Source organism: Haemorhous mexicanus, chromosome 4 (genome assembly GCF_027477595.1).
Source record: "Haemorhous mexicanus isolate bHaeMex1 chromosome 4, bHaeMex1.pri, whole genome shotgun sequence".
Lineage (NCBI taxonomy): Eukaryota > Metazoa > Chordata > Aves > Passeriformes > Fringillidae > Haemorhous > Haemorhous mexicanus.
Genome location: NC_082344.1, coordinates 4,130,345 through 4,147,101, shown reverse-complemented (window position 1 = coordinate 4,147,101; position 16,757 = coordinate 4,130,345). Strand labels below are relative to the sequence as shown.

The following is a 16,757-nucleotide window of genomic DNA, read 5'->3' as shown; positions in this document are numbered from 1 at the left end:
ATAGAACAGATTCCTAATTCTCCCAGCACGGTTGTTTTCCAAAAATTTCTAGACTTCACATTCAGATTGGTGGGGCAAAATCCAGGCTGTGCTCAGGCTGCAGAAGTTGACTTAACAATCAGCAATAAAAGAATCAGAATTCATCCTTTCTCTTTGAAAACTTCCCCTTTAAAATAAAATGCACACTGAGTATTTGTAGGATATCAGAATGAACCCCATCCTGAATGACGAAAAACCTGTGGGTTTGCTATGTTAGCAAATCTTGATTTTCACTTCCCAAGAGACTGAATTCCCTCGGAGAGGCTCGTTGTCTGTGGTCAGTTTTTCTAGCTAAAATATACATTGCTGCACAATTATTTTTTTCTTGAAGCTGCTTTTCAGATGAACCCTACTTGTACCAAGATAATGATCTTCATATTTTAACTAAATAAAAGCAGAAGGGATTATTGAGGAAATAAGAAATTATGAGTAGCTGGAAAAAACCCAGATCCTGAACATGCGGTTGCCAAAACCAACAAAAATATCAATTAATACTTCAGAGTGCAAAAAAAATGTTGCAGTAGCTTATCTTTGAATAGAGTTCAAATGCTGTGGGACATTATCTCTGTGAGATGTCGATGTTCATTTGTCTCCAGGATTTTGCGGCGTATTTGGCATTTTGTGGAATTGTTCTTCACAACGCTCAGTTGTACGAGACGTCTCTGCTTGAGAACAGGCGCAATCAGGTACGGCCAGCAGGTTTGTCCCAGGCACACAGAAATCAGGAGGGTTTGCAAGTAACCAGCACCTCCTCTTGCTGTTTCTTATGTGGTAGTTATTCCTTGGCTGCTTTTAATCTCTGTGACTGAATGCTGTGTGTCTCTGATAAAGCTCTCACGGGCTGCACTGGCAAGAGGCTGGGTGCATTCCAGCCTGGGCTGTGAGAAATGGCCTGTCTAGGGGAAGCAGGTAGAGCCATATGTCAGAAAATTCATTCCCTGTTAATATACTTGATATTGCCTGCAGTTATCCTGTGGTTCACCATATGTATTAAACAACCAGAGGTGTCAGACTCCAGAAATTACAGGAATATCCCTGTGGAATAGCAGAGGGCATACTGACTGTTCCTTTAGGCTATTACCACTATAACAGTCACTAACCATATTTTTAGTAATGATCAAATGGAAAACTGAATTTCCTTCTGATTGCTATAGCTCTACTTTGCTGCCAGCTTGGTTTTGATGGGTTATTAATGCCATGGCCTTTATGGGTGAATATGCTTGCCCTGTATAATGTGATAATGTTTCAGAGAAAAGTCTAGACAGCAATTTTTTTAAAGTTTTCCTGTAGGTCTGAGTTTCCAGCTATCAGTGTTTGTAAATTGGTACAAATTTGGACAGTTTATTAAATGCTTTCATGTTTCTTGTGAGAAAAAAAAAAAAAAATGGGCATATATGAGCAGCTAAGTCTTTCCAACAGCAGTTTTGAACAACAGCAGACTGTATCTAAATGATGTTTTCACCAAATAAGTTAATTAGGATCTGTTAGAATTACAACCAAGAACAACTGTGTTCAGAAATCTTTAAAAAATCAGTGCTTTGAAAATGCACACATGAGCCATGGGGAAAAAGGTCTCCTAAGGGCAAGTAACTCTGTTGTCTGGATTTCACAGGTTTCATTTGACCTATTAATGCCTAAATCTATTCTGCTTCTCTGACTGAAAATGTCAGACAGCTTATTGTGCTATTTAATTCCTCCATAAAAAGTGTCAAAGTGGCTAATACCAACTGTTACCTTGAAATCTGTGGGAGCCAAACTTACTTCTGGTCACAGACATAAACATTGGCTTCCCTGATTCAGGGGAGAGGAGAAGACTCCAAGACATCAGTAACAATAATTATTGCATAAATCACAATTAGTCAAACCCTCACAAATGACCTATTCTTCAGGTGCTTCTTGACCTTGCCAGCCTGATTTTTGAAGAGCAGCAGTCTTTGGAGGTGATCCTGAAGAAGATAGCAGCCACTATAATATCCTTCATGCAGGTGCAGAGGTGTACCATCTTCATAGTGGATGAAGATTGTCCAGTGAGTATGTTTATTCTGTCTGAAGGCAGAAGTGTTTATTCCTTGGGAGTGGAGTTGGCTTCCTTCCATTCTCATATGTTCTTTTGTCATTTCATTTTCTTTTATTTTGTGGCATCTGCTCAGGTTGGGTGTTGACATGAGAGGTTCTGGCCTTTGTGTAATTATAGAATTTCTGTGCTGCCATATCAGTTTGGCACGGCTTGTAAATACTGGCATATCTTCTCTGGGTCATGAGTAGAGATTCAAGACACTTCAATGATACTTAAAGTTGTATCAAAAGATACCTTTATGGTAGGATCCAATATGCTTGATGACAGATGTGGAATGAAGCTAAATTTTACATTTGTCTGTAGTACAGAATAGGCTTTGATGACTGCAACAAGGTTTTAATGAGTAATACTGTTCTAAATAATGATACCCTTATACACCTGTGTATTCAAGCATCCTCTTGATATTCCAGGATACATTTTCTAGTGTCTTTCACATGGAATCTGAGGAATTAGAGGATTCAGCCGAAAATCTGAAGAGGTAAACCAATTAATTCTGACTTTTGTTCATCCTAGGAGAATTCTGAAGCAACTTATGCTTTTAATATTCTTTTCATAATAGCAGACTTATTTCTGCTGTATCCCATGTATTACTGTCTTTTTTATAGAGCAGCTTTTCCCCTGAAGTGGGCATAGACCACTCTCTTGCCTTAAAAAGGTCCCACTGAGAAGAGCAGGAGTAGGGCTTGATCAATTCACTTGGCCAGTCTAAGAACATACTTGTATTTCAAGGCTAAGCTATGGAAAAGCACAGAGGAGCTGCCCTAAAACTGATTTCAAAGAAATCTGTGTGTATGACTGTTATAAAGGAGACATATACAAATCAGTAGATAAGAACCAAAATAATGCTTTTAATCAATGATTTTAATCATTATCCTCAAGTCATAGATAAGGTAGATTACTTAAAGAACAGATGTGACTAAATCAAGACTGGAGTCCTAAAGTTCTAACTCTCACTCATCTTTGGGAAACCACTAAGGAGTTCAACTGGGAGCAAAAAAAAAGAGATAAGGAGATGAATTAAAATATCCAGATAAATTAGTTCCTGAAGTTAGCCTGAATCTCGCTATTGAAGTTTGACAATTACTGTCTCTGTCATCAAAAACAGTTATTTCAAACACTGTCAGAAAGAGACACAGTTGTATATTAAATACTCAATTACAGATATTTTGTGCAGGGAGGAAACAGATTTTGAGCCTCTTTGATGTTGTTTTGCAGTAAATATTTATCATATTAAGTTTCATTCCCTATATTAGAGATTGATGTCCAAAGCATGTGACTTGAGCAACTAAAAGCTGTTGAGCTGTGTTATAGTTTTAGACAGTGTTCAACCAGAAAGTGCAGAGGTACAACAGCCTGGTAAGATCACAGGTGAAAAAGAAAATTCCTCTTTAGTCTTCTTCTACTCTATAAGACTGGAGCCTTCCACCTCATTATCCCTTTTATGGTGACTAGTTAATGGACTTAAAATATTATTTACTGCTTGCATGGGCTGCCAGGAACTTTTCTCATACCTGATAGGGAAGAGGAATCTTGGAGGCTTAGTTGCCTATCAGACTCTTGTTCATGAGACAGCACAATTAAATGCCTAGGACTGCACTGTGAGTCAACCATTGCACTTACAGCTTCTGCTATGCTTGAAGGGCACAATCTCAGGCAAGAGCAGAAATATAATGACATGGATTAGATGGGAAGTATTACTTTACATAATATAGCATTTCAGGCTTGTTATGCAATCAAGGACACTGAATCAAGCCCCAAATCAGACTGTTTTTCAGAATTGTGGGGCATTGCCTTGTATGTGTGAAATAATGAAAGAATAATTCGTCTCCTCCAGCCCTGAAACATCCTTAGACCATGAGGATAACAAAAGTCAAGCTAAATGTTGGAGGGGAACTATAGGAGCTTGATAGAATAAGTTTATAAGTAGGATATATGTCCTCCTCCAAGGCAGGCAAAGGGTCTAAGAGAATTAAAATACCTTGAATAAATTGTGGCTAAAAAAGTGGAGATGAGTGGTTCTGTAAAGATACTTTATGTTCTGATTTATAATAGACAGTTCTGTTTCAGTAACAGAACCTCCATGTGACTGTCTTTACTTTTAGAACAAATTTGAAATTAACTTAGCACCAGAAAATTCACAACTGACACCTGCTGCACTCTCTTGAACTAATACGTGAATTTCACCCAGGGTTGGTTTTTCAGGAGTACCAGATTTGTGAAGGCAGTTTGTTTTCAAATAGTTCTGTTTATTTCTGTATAAACCCAGCTGTTCATTCCTTATCCTTCATCTGTGCAAACTGGAGGGAATTGTTTATTTCTTCAGTTTGGTGTTCAGTGTTAATGTTGTTGGATGTTAAAGAAATAGTGGAAAGCATTCACCAATCCATGCTGCAGTCTTGTGATGGCAGCTGGATTAGGATACAGGATTTGAATTATAAATCTATTGGTTGTATCTATATTTCCTTCTCTCATATGGGAAAGATATTCCTATTACCTGCTTAGCATAATGAAATTACTCACTTTTATGCAAAGCACATAATAATAATAATGTTGTATCCTTCAGGGACTATGACACAAACAAAATCAATTACATGTATGCTCAGTATGTGAAGAATACGATGGAGCCACTCAACATCCCAGATGTCTGCAAAGACAGAAGATTTCCATGGACAGTACGTAAAACAAGCTCAAGTTTGCAATTCAGAAATGGAACATGTTTTTCTGTTTAACTTCTAAACTTTTTTTTGCTTTCCTCTTATTATTTCTGTCAAGGTGGCTCCAGTTAAAATGATGTAAACACACAGTGAGTGTTGGGAGGCTCTCAGAAGCTCCTTCCTTTTTATCCTTTCCTTTCCCTTCTCATTCTGGCAAAAATTCATGTTATGGATGCAAGCTCTTTTCTGCAGTGGAGAAGGATCAACTTCACTTTTCTTTGGGAGCTTTTACCTAACATTTCTTCAAGTGTGAGCTGGTAATGCAGTGGATGACTGAACACAGGGATACTGGAGAGTGAGGAGGGAAGGTCACTTGGCAAGGCTCAGGTTCCAGTCAGGTTTCCTTCATGGTCATCATCAGCATAACGCCAACTTTTAATTACGTATTTTCCCATATTTTCAATGCAGAAATTAGAAAGATGTCTGCTCTTACTGCTATGTTGAAGCCTGTTGGGAAAAGGGGAGAGGAGCTACTGTGGTCCAGCAGATGGCTTTTTACCAAAATCTGTTCTGAGATAGACAACAAAATGGTCAGAAAAAACAGTGCTCAGTGTGATTGTTCCAGTAAGTGGAAAGAAGGGGCAGGCTCATGGTAGGGAGCTGGGTTGTTTCCCTTTCTTTTCCTATGCAAGATTTCTTGGATGTTCTGGAGTGGGATTCTGTGACAAATTGAGCAACACAGGACTTGAGTTCTCAGACTAACCCTGTCTTAACTGCAGGACTGGAAGTACAGACAGAATCCAATGGATATACTTGATAGATTAATAAAAAAAGAGGTGATGATTTTGAAGACATTTAAAAATAAAATGAATACCTTGAGAATCATCCCAACAACTGTTTGTTGGAAACAGGCTGTCCAGTATGGTTAGAGCTATTTCAATTCTTTTCTTTTTCCTGGAATTCACCTTATGTATGTAAAAGAACCACATAAAAAGAAAGCAATAGTCCTTTTAGAAGGATTCTGGAAATGTTTTTCAGCAACACAGAGACTGCACTTGCACTACTGCAGGAGCAGGGCAGTAGGATAAATGTTTTGGAAGCTGATGCACCCTGACATGAGGGGAAATCCCAGGTGTTGCCAGTGCCCTAGAAACCCTGGCTTGCCTCTTTCTTTGGAGGACATTCAACAGCACACTTACCTCACGAAAATCCTGCCAAGATACTCTCTCTAGTCCTTGCACATCAGCAGAGCACAAAGCAACAATATAAAAAACAACCCTTTTGATCAGAAATATTACTGTGTGCCCGTTTCTTTTGGTGCCACACACAATTCAAGGTCAGACCAAATGTACTTCTCAACAACTGCCACATTATTCCTGGGGCAGTCAGAACAAAGCTCTTTTCTTCCCAGGTGTTTGAAAAGGAGGCGTTATCTCTTTGTTCTATTCTACCACTCCCCAAATAAGTTCATCTCCTGTTGGAGAATGGGACATGCTGCAAAGTCTTGGGAAGAGTGCAGAATGCTAACCCAGATGTAGTAGCTTTCCTGCCTGCTGTTTGTGGGCAAACTCCTTGATCACCTGGTTGAATTTTGAAGGAAGATGTAAGCCAAGAGTAGTTGTGGAGCCCAGCTCTACAGCTTTTTCACTTCAGCCACCTGAAAAGCAGCTTTTAAAACTGTAACTGTATTTTTCTGTTTGTTTAACAGAATGACAATGAAGAAAATCTAAGTCGGAACATAAAGAGTTTGCTGTGTACTCCAATAAAAAATGGGAAAAAGAATAAAGTGATAGGTAGGTATCATAACAAAAATAATTCTGTACTTTTCATAGATAAATGTATGTGCTCCACAATAAAATCACAGCAACGTGCAATCTCAAGCCAGGAAAGAAGATCCTTAATTATTATATTCTCAACTAATAAGTCTACTGCAACCTTGAATATAAATTGCTCACCTAATAAGCTGCCAAAGAGTAGAGAATGAGTGTCAGCCTCTGTTCCTGGCATCAGTAAGCCCCACAAGCAAACAGAAAATAAAATACACTGATTCTTAGATAGGAGAATGGATCCAATTTCATCAGCTTTAAAAAATTTGGCAAGTAAATAGTAAGAGTTCCAAGAATGACTTTTTAATAATCTTAAAATAAATTTCTTTGAGAATGATGGCAAAATTGCATGGCCCAATTTATAGAGTAAATATGATGTCCCTTTTTTGTGAAGATGGATTTAGTTTTTTAACCTCTAAGGCAGAAAGAGAAACCTCATCTTTATCTAATGGAGTTCTCTGAAATTTATTTTGCTATTAGCTTCTTTCATGAGTTCTTTTATTACTTTAAATATTCCAACAAACCCTAGAAGACCAAAAGGAAGACTGAACTGTGGAGCTTTAATTAGGGATATTTCACCATGCTGCGAGCGATTGATAAAACAGTTGCATCTACTTTTTTTTTTTTCCTATTGAGATTTTCTATTGAAAATCAAACTGAAACTTTCAGTCAGGCCACCCATTTAGGTGGGCTTTTCAAATCTGAGTCATTCTTATTGGGAAATGGTCTTTGAAGTATTTTACAGTTTCACAGCTGCCTCATGTTCAATTATTTAATAGGGCGAGGTCAAGAAGTTGTCTTTGGGATAGTACCCAGAAGTTCCTTTACAATACTACATAGCATGTATGACTATTATTATAAGTCTGGTTTCTTTTTAAAATTATTTTTAAGATTAGGATACCCCAAACCAGAATTTGGGAAGTGGGATAGGGCTAAGAAAAACTGTCCACATGAAACCCGAGCAAATCTTACTAGCGAGAAAAATGAAAAGAACTTTATTCTCCTGACTTGTGCATTTCTCAGGTATGTGGTAAAAGCTTTACAGAATCTTGCTGTGATTTTATAACTCTGTCCCAATGAAAGACTTTGGAGTTCCTTAATTTGTTATCAATGGACCTCTCAGTCTTTGGGGAAGCTTTTGAAAGAGGTTAAAGAGTTTTAAGTAATACACAGCATATTTACTGCAGTTCTCGATTTTTTTTTAAGAGACATTTATGCACAAATACTGTGTCTTTTAAGAACTCATTTACTTTTGTGGCATATTCACTGTTGGGTCTTGCTCTTGTATTCATTACATCACAGTTGCTATGGAAATAATTATAATGTCATAAGCTGTACTAAACAGAAATCTGAAGGTCAGTTTCATGGGATTTTCCTGAAGAATTTTGTAAATCGGCTTCTTTTTTCCCAGGGAAAGTTAATCTTGTTCCTTATTTGAATGAATTCTTTTCTAATGGGATTATGTGATTCAATGCTCCATTCATTTCCATCTCATTCCATAAAGGTTCTGAATTCTGTCTGCCATATTTAGATACCCCAATCCCTGCCATTACACTCAACTACAGCTGTAGTGGTCTTGGTCTCTATAGAGGACACTGATACTAAGTTCCCCAAACACAATACAATTTGGAAACAGGACAATGTTGCATTGTCACCAGGCCTCAAAACTTGTGTGGCCAACATTCTTCTAAAACCACCGTTTGTGTGTGCTGCATTTTTTTCCTTTGTTTTCTTATCTGCTGTAATAGTGAAGATGCACACGTGGTAACTTTTTTCAGAATTTTTAATTTGCAGCTGGGCTATCTTGGTACTTGGCCAGGAAAATGCAACTTTTTTGCTCATGGCAGTGAGAAAACATTTGGAGTCCGTTAAGACAGTATTCATTGCCAAAGACAACATATTCCTCTAATTCAGCTGCTTTAATTAATATTCTGATCTTAGCAGGTAAAACTTAGGGCAGGTGTATTTCTGAATTTCCCCCTGCTCACAGTGGTGGCAGGGATTTGAACTGCAGCAAGGTGTGATAGAAGTTACCTGTCAGACTTTTTCAATGACACATGTGCAGAAAGGCCCAGAAATTCTTAACAGAGAATTAACAAATGTAAATATCAGCACATTTCAACCTAAGCTGAATTCAGTCAGATGTTTCTCAAGGAGTTCAGTAGTGTTTGCAAGAGTCTGTAATTCAACCACATCCTCAAAAAAAGGCTGAGTGTACTTCGGCTTTGAACCTCATATTGGGTATTCCCTGTTTAGCTCATTTACTTGAAAAAAATCCTAGTACTGGCTCAAATGAGGAAGTGAAAACTCTGTGTACCACTGTTCTGACTTTGATAAATGTTCTTTTGGCATGGTTGCAAAAATTTAATTAGCCTCCAAAGGACAAATTGTCTGTAGGGATTAAATCAAACTAGAATAGTATTAATAATAAAAGTTAGGATGAAAGCCACCCTAGAATTTCACAGGACAATCAAGTCTCTAAAGCCCTACATTTTTGGTTTACAAATCCTAATAAGTACTTTTGAATTTATTACGTATGTATAAAATTTTAACAGTTATTTTATAATTCATTGAAACTGCCCTTGGGTGAAAAAAAAAGGAAAATCCTACAACATTCTTATGTGTCACTTATGTATGTTTGTGGTTGTACGGTAGGCTTATCTGTCCTAAACTTAATTCTTGATGGTGATATGTTCTCTGTATTACTTCCTTTTGTTTCTGTGTCCTGACATAGGGGTTTGCCAGCTCGTGAATAAGATGGAAGAAAACTCAGGGAAAATCAAGGCTTTCAACAGAAATGATGAGGAGTTCCTGGAAGCATTTGTCATCTTTTGTGGCCTGGGGATCCAGAACACGCAGATGTACGAGGCTGTAGAAAGAGCCATGGCCAAACAGATGGTGACACTAGAGGTGAGCTCAAATCTAGGTGGTCCTTAATTAGCCCCAAACAGATCCTAATGTTCCCCAGACCCTCTCTGTTCTGCATGTAAGTGCAGCTACTCACAGGGACACTCAACAGAGATTGTTATCCCTCAGGAGAGCAGCTTTTGGACTGTTGAGTTGCTCAGGAATTTTCTGCTTGATTCTGACTCAGCCAGCAGACTCTCTATTTGGTATTGTGTCCTAACTCTACTCCTGAGATTTAGTGAGGAGCTGGAGGCATCTCTTCCTCTCGACGAGGCTGCACGCTGGCAGCACAGTGGGTGTGTTCTGCTGCGTAGGAAGGGGGAAATGGTTTGGCAGATTAAGGGGCTTCCTCTTCTTGTCTGAGGGGTTTTGTGATGATTTTGGCTCAGTCCTTCAGACAAACCAGTGTGAGGAGTTAACAGCAATTTCCTCAGACTCCATTAAACCATATCAAGATGAACATCATCTGGTCACAGCCTTTAAATTGGTTCCTGTTAAGCTTCCCAGCTGAAGAGGGCTTTAGTCTGAGAAAGTGAATTACTCAGGGGTGATAACTAGAAGCAGAAAGTGAAAAATGTGTAGACTTTGGATCTCCTAACATCCATTATGTAAACAGTGCCTGCAGAGCTCCTAAAATGGGATTATGCACCCCATGGCCTCTAAAAGAAACATTACAGTTCTCAAATAAACCTGTATTAGGTCATGTTAAATAAAAAGCTGGTAAAACTATTGTCCAAATCATTTGCTTATATGGCAAATTAGCAATTCTGTCTCCAACTACAGCACTCTATAGATACTATAGGAAGTTTCAGCCATATTATAGGTTAGTGTATTAATGGATTCTTTATAAAACAATAAAACTGTAACATTTTCATGTCATATGTTCTCAATAGTTAAAAATCTGAGCTTCTTTTTTTAATTTAAAATCAATGTATTGACTTTCAGACTTTTGTGCCAAGTTTCAGTTAGGGTAAAACTTTCTTTCATGTCTGAATAAACTCTTAAAGAATGACTATGGCTATAATGTCAGGCTCATAATAAGACCTGTTTTGTGTATTATTTGCCTTTGAAAGTGGGCCATGAAAACTTTTCAAAGAGAAAATGAGAGTTCTTTGCTCTTTCATAGAAGCTATTTATGTTTTCTTGGCCTCATTATCTCAAGAAGATTCTGTGCTGTGGGAGATTTGTAAAAGATGCAGATATCTCCCCATATGCATTCAGAGAGCTCCCCTAAAACTGGCTCAGGCCCTGCATGAACAGAAGATTTCATCAGCAAATGCAGTGGAATGCTGAAAATCTGCTCCAGGAAAAGTACCTTGTTATCACATGGCTCTTTTGTTTGTACTAAGGGCTGCTTTTTTCTTCCCACAGGTTCTCTCATACCATGCTTCTGCTGCTGAGGAGGAAACGAGGGAGCTGCAGGTAACAGTGGTAATTGAATTTTTTACTATTACTTTAGAAATATTGCTTTAGTAGAACAACCGAGAGCAGTCCTGTACACAGATGTCATCCCTAAAGGGGCAGAAGCATACGTTCCAGAAATAAAAATGACAGTAAAGCTCATACTGATGGGTTCCTGAGCTGAATCACATAAAAGGGAAATATTACAATGTCTACAAGGGGAGACAAAAGCTGGCCAGAGCACTGTGAGACCCAGACCTGTGCTGACTGATTTTTCTCAGGAGTTTGAGACACTCACTGGTGCAATGTCAGTATCAAACTCATAATGATTAAGTATTCCAGAAGCAAAATGTTGAGAACTCTTCGTTCTGCAGCTAAGTCTGAATGCTGTATATCTTACAGCTTTGGTATCTTTCAAATATCCCAAGAATGGCTGCAGCTTTATGGCCTTACATATAAATTCTGTATTGAATTTTTAATGCAATGATTTAAAATATTTTTTAGAGTTGCTTTTTTGTGCAGTGTCCTGTTCTGCTCATGTTTAATTCTGTGTTTAGAAGCCACTGCCTAAGGAATAACTACAGCTAGGATTTCAAGTACATTTCAAAGCACAGCATGTGCTTAGGTTCTGCAAGACTTCAGCAGCTATTCCAGGGAAATAACATCACCCCTGCTGCACAAAAGCAAACAGGAGGGATGGAGAGGAAGGTAGGCATAGGGGACCATGAGCTGGGTAGCATGGGACTGGTCTGGCCAAGTGACACAACAAGGTGTGAGAATAAGGGTATTTCTAGAATGGTGTCACATGGATTTTTGAACCTCAGTCCTACCACACTGCTGCTCATCAATAAAGAGCCATGACAAGACCAGAGTGCAACTCCTCTCCTAAGGTTTCTCCTCAGGGCTTGTGATGAAATCTTTGTTGGTTCCACTGTAACTGTTCAATGAAACAGAAACACAGCAAACCTAGAACTGGGCCAGTGTCCACTGGCATGGCTTAACTCCCCACAGCTTCCTAGCACAGTCCTGGCCTGTGTCAGCCACCGCTTCTAAGGTGATACCAGAGCACAAGCACAGGCCTTTTATTTGCACTCATAAAATTATTTTAGTTTTTTATTTTTTGCACTCATATTGTCATATAAAGATGGCCAAAATAATGTGCGTTTTTTTCTGGATATACCTTTAGCTTCTAAATAATCTGGAAATATATACTTATCAGGCAGTTGGACTAGAAGATGGTTGTAGGGCTCTTCCAACTGGCACTATTCTATCAATTATCTGCCTTATGGAGTAGGCTGCAGTCAAATGTTTTACTTGAATTATAATTTCCTATTGCATCAGTCACCTGCTTTGAGCCTGGATACTGTCTACAACCTGTGTTTTATCATCCAAAGCAGATAAAACAAAGCAAAACTCTTTGTAGTTGCCACACAGTGGTCCCACATTTTCCACAGACTTCTTTTTGCTGCCAATGTATTTACAGAACCCATAGCTCAATAAATTGAAATTAAAATAGCTGATGAACTTTCGTGCTGTAAAACAGGAGGCAAAAGGCTCTAGTGGCTTCATTAAATGAAAAAGGAAATAGCTAATCTGGTTAAACAACACTATAAACTGTTATAGAGTGCAAGGGTTTTATATTTCAGCTGAAATGAAACTTACTGTTGTGACTGTAAAAGGCAGGAGATCAAGGAAGGGAAAGATAAATTATGAATGATGTGAGGTGTTTTTTTGAACTCCTCCTGTGTCCTTGCAGCCCCTCTCCTTGTGAAATCCCAGCCTGCAGTTGCAGTTTTTCAAAATTATGTCAGTAGCTTTGCTGAACAGTTGCATTATTTACCACTGGACATGCAAGCCTTTCATGTGCTCACAGCTGAAATCCCACACAAATCCAAACAGGGACATAAAATTAGAGGCAGAAAAAATGTCTAAGAAGGGTGCATTTTTTTTCCCTGTGTCAATACTCTTTTTCATAATTTTCTGTGACTTCCTGATCCTGACACACAAGGGAGAGGACAGCGAACTGATATGGAACAGAGGCTGGCAGCCATAATTCTATGGATTTGCATGCTACGTGTACTCATGTTGTAGATGATGACAAATGCTTCCTTTTCAGTTCCTCAGCCTTCTGGGACACAGCTGCCCACACTGGAGAAATGTTTTCCCCAGAATTACAAAGAGGAGAATAAACACAAAGGTTTATTTCCTTCACCATTTCAGATTTACCTGATTTGCTTTGGACCACACTCATATTGATGTGAAACAGCTCTAAAGCAGTAGCACTGAGAACCCCACCTTTTATTCTACTGCAGAAAACGATACTACATTTTGTTCTATGGTATAAGATTTAGCATTCATTTTGTTAGTATGAGAGTTAATATAAGACTTAGCACAACCTCAACACTGGTATTTTGAAGGGCAAGGGATATAAATACTCAGTATTTTATAACTAGAAAAGGAATTTAATGTATGGAGATATGACTGACAATGAAAAACTCAGATTTAAAAATATACAGGATAGCAGGTGTATTGTGTACCTTGCAGTTTCAAATTTCACGTTGAAGGTTTATGGTTGTATGCCAACTGCACCAAAACCACTGACCTTGGGTTTTAAAGATTACTGATCACTGATGAACTCTAATCTTTCAGGTTTCTAGCCCTGAGAAAGCTCTGCCTGTGGACATGTTCTGACTCCCATCATGCTGAATGTGGATTCTGTTAGCAAATCTGTTTTACTGACATCTCTTTCCTCATCCTTTTTAGAAAAATGCCAAGAGTTATGGATTTTGCTGTCTGCATATCCATAAAACCAAACATGTAACTCCACTGCCTTATTTTCTCCTTCCCCCAACTTCATCAATATTTTTGGTTACAATTTGCCTCTGGTGATTTAGATAACCAGACTGACCAGGTAATTCTACCCTTGTTCTCTTGATCTACGGAAAAGTGCTTGTTAAATCCAAGGTAATAAGGTAATGTTAAACAAGAGAGGCATGAGGAAGTAAATGAGAAGCAATCATCGGTTTTCAGTATCAAATGAAGGTAAAATTGAGCGTCTCTTTGTAATTAGTCTGTTGAAAAAGCAGCTATTTGTTCTGCTTTCTCCACCCTAGTGCTAAGCTGTGTTCTCTCATTCTTCTCCAGGCTGCTGTAGTGCCATCTGCACAAACTCTCAACCTGACTGACTTCTACTTCAGTGACTTTGAGCTGTCAGACTTTGAAACAACACTGTGCACAATTCGAATGTTCACAGACCTCAACCTGGTGCAAAACTTCCAAATGAAACACGAGGTACAGTTGCTGCCAAATACTGCCCCACGGAAAGAGACAGCTTAATTATTAGGAATTCACAGCAGTGCAATGATCTCACTGTAAATAGAATTTGACATCTGTACTAAGGAGTAATTAGCAAGCTAGGAAGCCATATGAAGAATTGGGGTCTGTCCTGAGTTTGGTTCTACTGAAGTATTAATCATTTTACAGTCCATGATTAATGGACTGGAAAACAGAATACTGAGGAGAGAGAGGATAGCAACTTCTCAGGAAGTGAAAAACTCTTCCAAAGAGGACGATAATATTGTTCACTATGTCCATATGAGGTAGTAATTATCTTAGTCTTTCCCTACAAAATAATAGATTAGAGATCAGGAGGAACTTCATGGTTATGGAGATGGTAAAGACTGAAGCAGATGACAACTTGGATGGGCTGTGGGAATTTCCCTGAAGGTTTTAACCAATACATCTGTCAGAGATGATCAAGACAGGTAAAGAGAAAATCTCTTCAGCCTCTTCCACTCAGTGCACACAACATCTATTTGTAGATACCTTGATTTCTAGATACCTTATTTTTGCTTTATAACATTTTCAACAAACCCATCAAAATTTATATCAAAATCCAAGATTAACTTGTAGGGCTTCGTAGGCAAACACATTAGTTAAAGAAAGTATGTATTTACTATCTAGACCAGCACTTCATAGACCAATTTAGATTAGTAGTGTCCAAGGGCCAAAAGTGCTGTATTACCTAATCTGATCTCTTGAACATCCTAGTACTTAGCTTTACCTCTGTAGTAAGGTGAACAACCTTAAGGAATATGCCCCAATATCAAATTATTACCTGACCTTCATACCTGTCACTTCCTTACAAAAAAAAAGGTAGGAAACAAGTGTGTATATGTGTACATATGTGTGTGTGTGTGTGTATGTATATATATGTGTGTATAGATGCATATATGTGTGTGGCTTTATATATATATATATAAAATTTTATAACCCACAATTTCTAATTCTGTTGAATAAAACATCCAGGACATGCTTTCCTCCTGAAAGGAAAGAAAAAAAAAGAAACTACCTTGCAATGCAATAATCTTTCTATCACACTTATTTGCTTTCCAAAGTCCAATTCTGCTTGGGTTTTGACAAGCTGATAGAAGGGAAAAGCTGCCTGTTCATTTTCAAAACAGGTCTTAAGAGGATTCAATAACTAAATAAATTTTCTGTATCAAATATGTCATCATAAACAAGGATTTTTTTCTCCCAGGTATCTCAAGATGCAGTTTCTGAATTAACAGCAGTGCTTCTGACATTAACATTTAGCCCTTAGTAATAAAACCCCAAACCCTGAAGCATGACACACTCAAATAGGAGCTGTACTAGTGGGTGTAAGCCTGTTCTTATCTATGTTCACAGTTACGAGCGTGTTAGATTTGAACTTGAAATTGAGTTAAATGGATTTATTTTTTTTTAAGTAAGAGAGTTTCCAAGTGGGATTAAGAAAGTTTGAATGTATTAGAAATCTGGTCTTATGAAAATATATCTATGTGATGCTGTTTCTTAAAGGTTCTCTGCAGATGGATTTTAAGCGTGAAGAAAAACTATCGGAAAAATGTTGCTTATCACAACTGGAGACATGCCTTCAACACAGCACAGTGCATGTTTGCGGCTCTGAAATCTGGGAAAATTCAGGTACATTTCCAGTTCCTCCATTAAGACAAATTCTCCAATGACACACAGCTCCAATTGTCATGTCAGTAAGATGTCCATTATTCCATTATATTCCCAGTGGAATCTTCTGCTGAAGATTTCTGGTTATGAGGGCTTGGTTTGTGAAACTGCTGCCGTGGTTTTTTGTTCTGTGTTTCAGTTAAATCCTCTGGAAGTGGTTATCAGGATGTTCCCAATGGGAATATCTCAAATAAGGCATGTACGTGGTTATGTCCCTTTTTAAAGTTAATGCTTATGCTACAAGCAAGTCAAAAAAGAGGAGAAAAAAAGGCTGACCCATTTTCAGGATGTTTCCTTAAAATTTTCAACAGGAATTTTTAAAGTTCAAATGCAAAGCTGAGAACAGCTTTAGATACACAACAGTAGATAAAAACATAGACATAAATATTTAAATGTTTCTTCCAAAACTTTTGAACAAATTTTCAACATTTCACTTAAAAAGACACCTAATAATTTAAGAAACAACCTAATCATTCTGATTAGAGCTAGATGAGCCTCTAAATAAATAAAACACTGATTCTAAATTCTTCCAAAACAGGTTTTTAGGTTTTGGTTTTATATTCTTGTAGGAAACAGAATTTTTCTGCTCATTCTGAATAAATGTGTCTTTTAAAAATATGTAGGCCAAAACCCAATACCAATGAGGAAGAGGCATTTCTTTCCTCTATAAACTTTATCTCACTAATGAAAATGACAAAAGGTATTGAAAAGAGACCAAGGCAAGGACCTTGATCTTCCTTCCCTGTTGGAATGGACATGGTAGTTTTGCTCTGTGTGCGGTCGAGCAATCTCTGATGATCCTGATAGTTTGCCTGCTATTTTTGGAATCCTGACAGTCTCCACTGCAAT

General features: G+C 38.0%; 1 protein-coding gene across 9 annotated transcripts in view; it reads left to right on the top strand.

The window, feature by feature from the left end:
• PDE5A (phosphodiesterase 5A) overlaps positions 1-16,757 on the top strand; it is a 103,640-nt gene that overhangs the window by 73,839 nt on the left and 13,044 nt on the right. For 8 of the 9 annotated variants that reach the window (XM_059843693.1, XM_059843691.1, XM_059843697.1 and 5 more), the window contains 9 exons: positions 636-725; positions 1,929-2,066; positions 2,527-2,594; positions 4,680-4,788; positions 6,479-6,563; positions 9,331-9,506; positions 10,875-10,934; positions 14,049-14,195; positions 15,744-15,869. In XM_059843693.1, coding sequence (XP_059699676.1) covers positions 636-725; positions 1,929-2,066; positions 2,527-2,594; positions 4,680-4,788; positions 6,479-6,563; positions 9,331-9,506; positions 10,875-10,934; positions 14,049-14,195; positions 15,744-15,869 — 999 coding nt within the window. The remainder of the gene's footprint in view (positions 1-635; positions 726-1,928; positions 2,067-2,526; positions 2,595-4,679; positions 4,789-6,478; positions 6,564-9,330; positions 9,507-10,874; positions 10,935-14,048; positions 14,196-15,743; positions 15,870-16,757) is intronic. The other variant, XM_059843692.1, reaches the window with a different exon arrangement.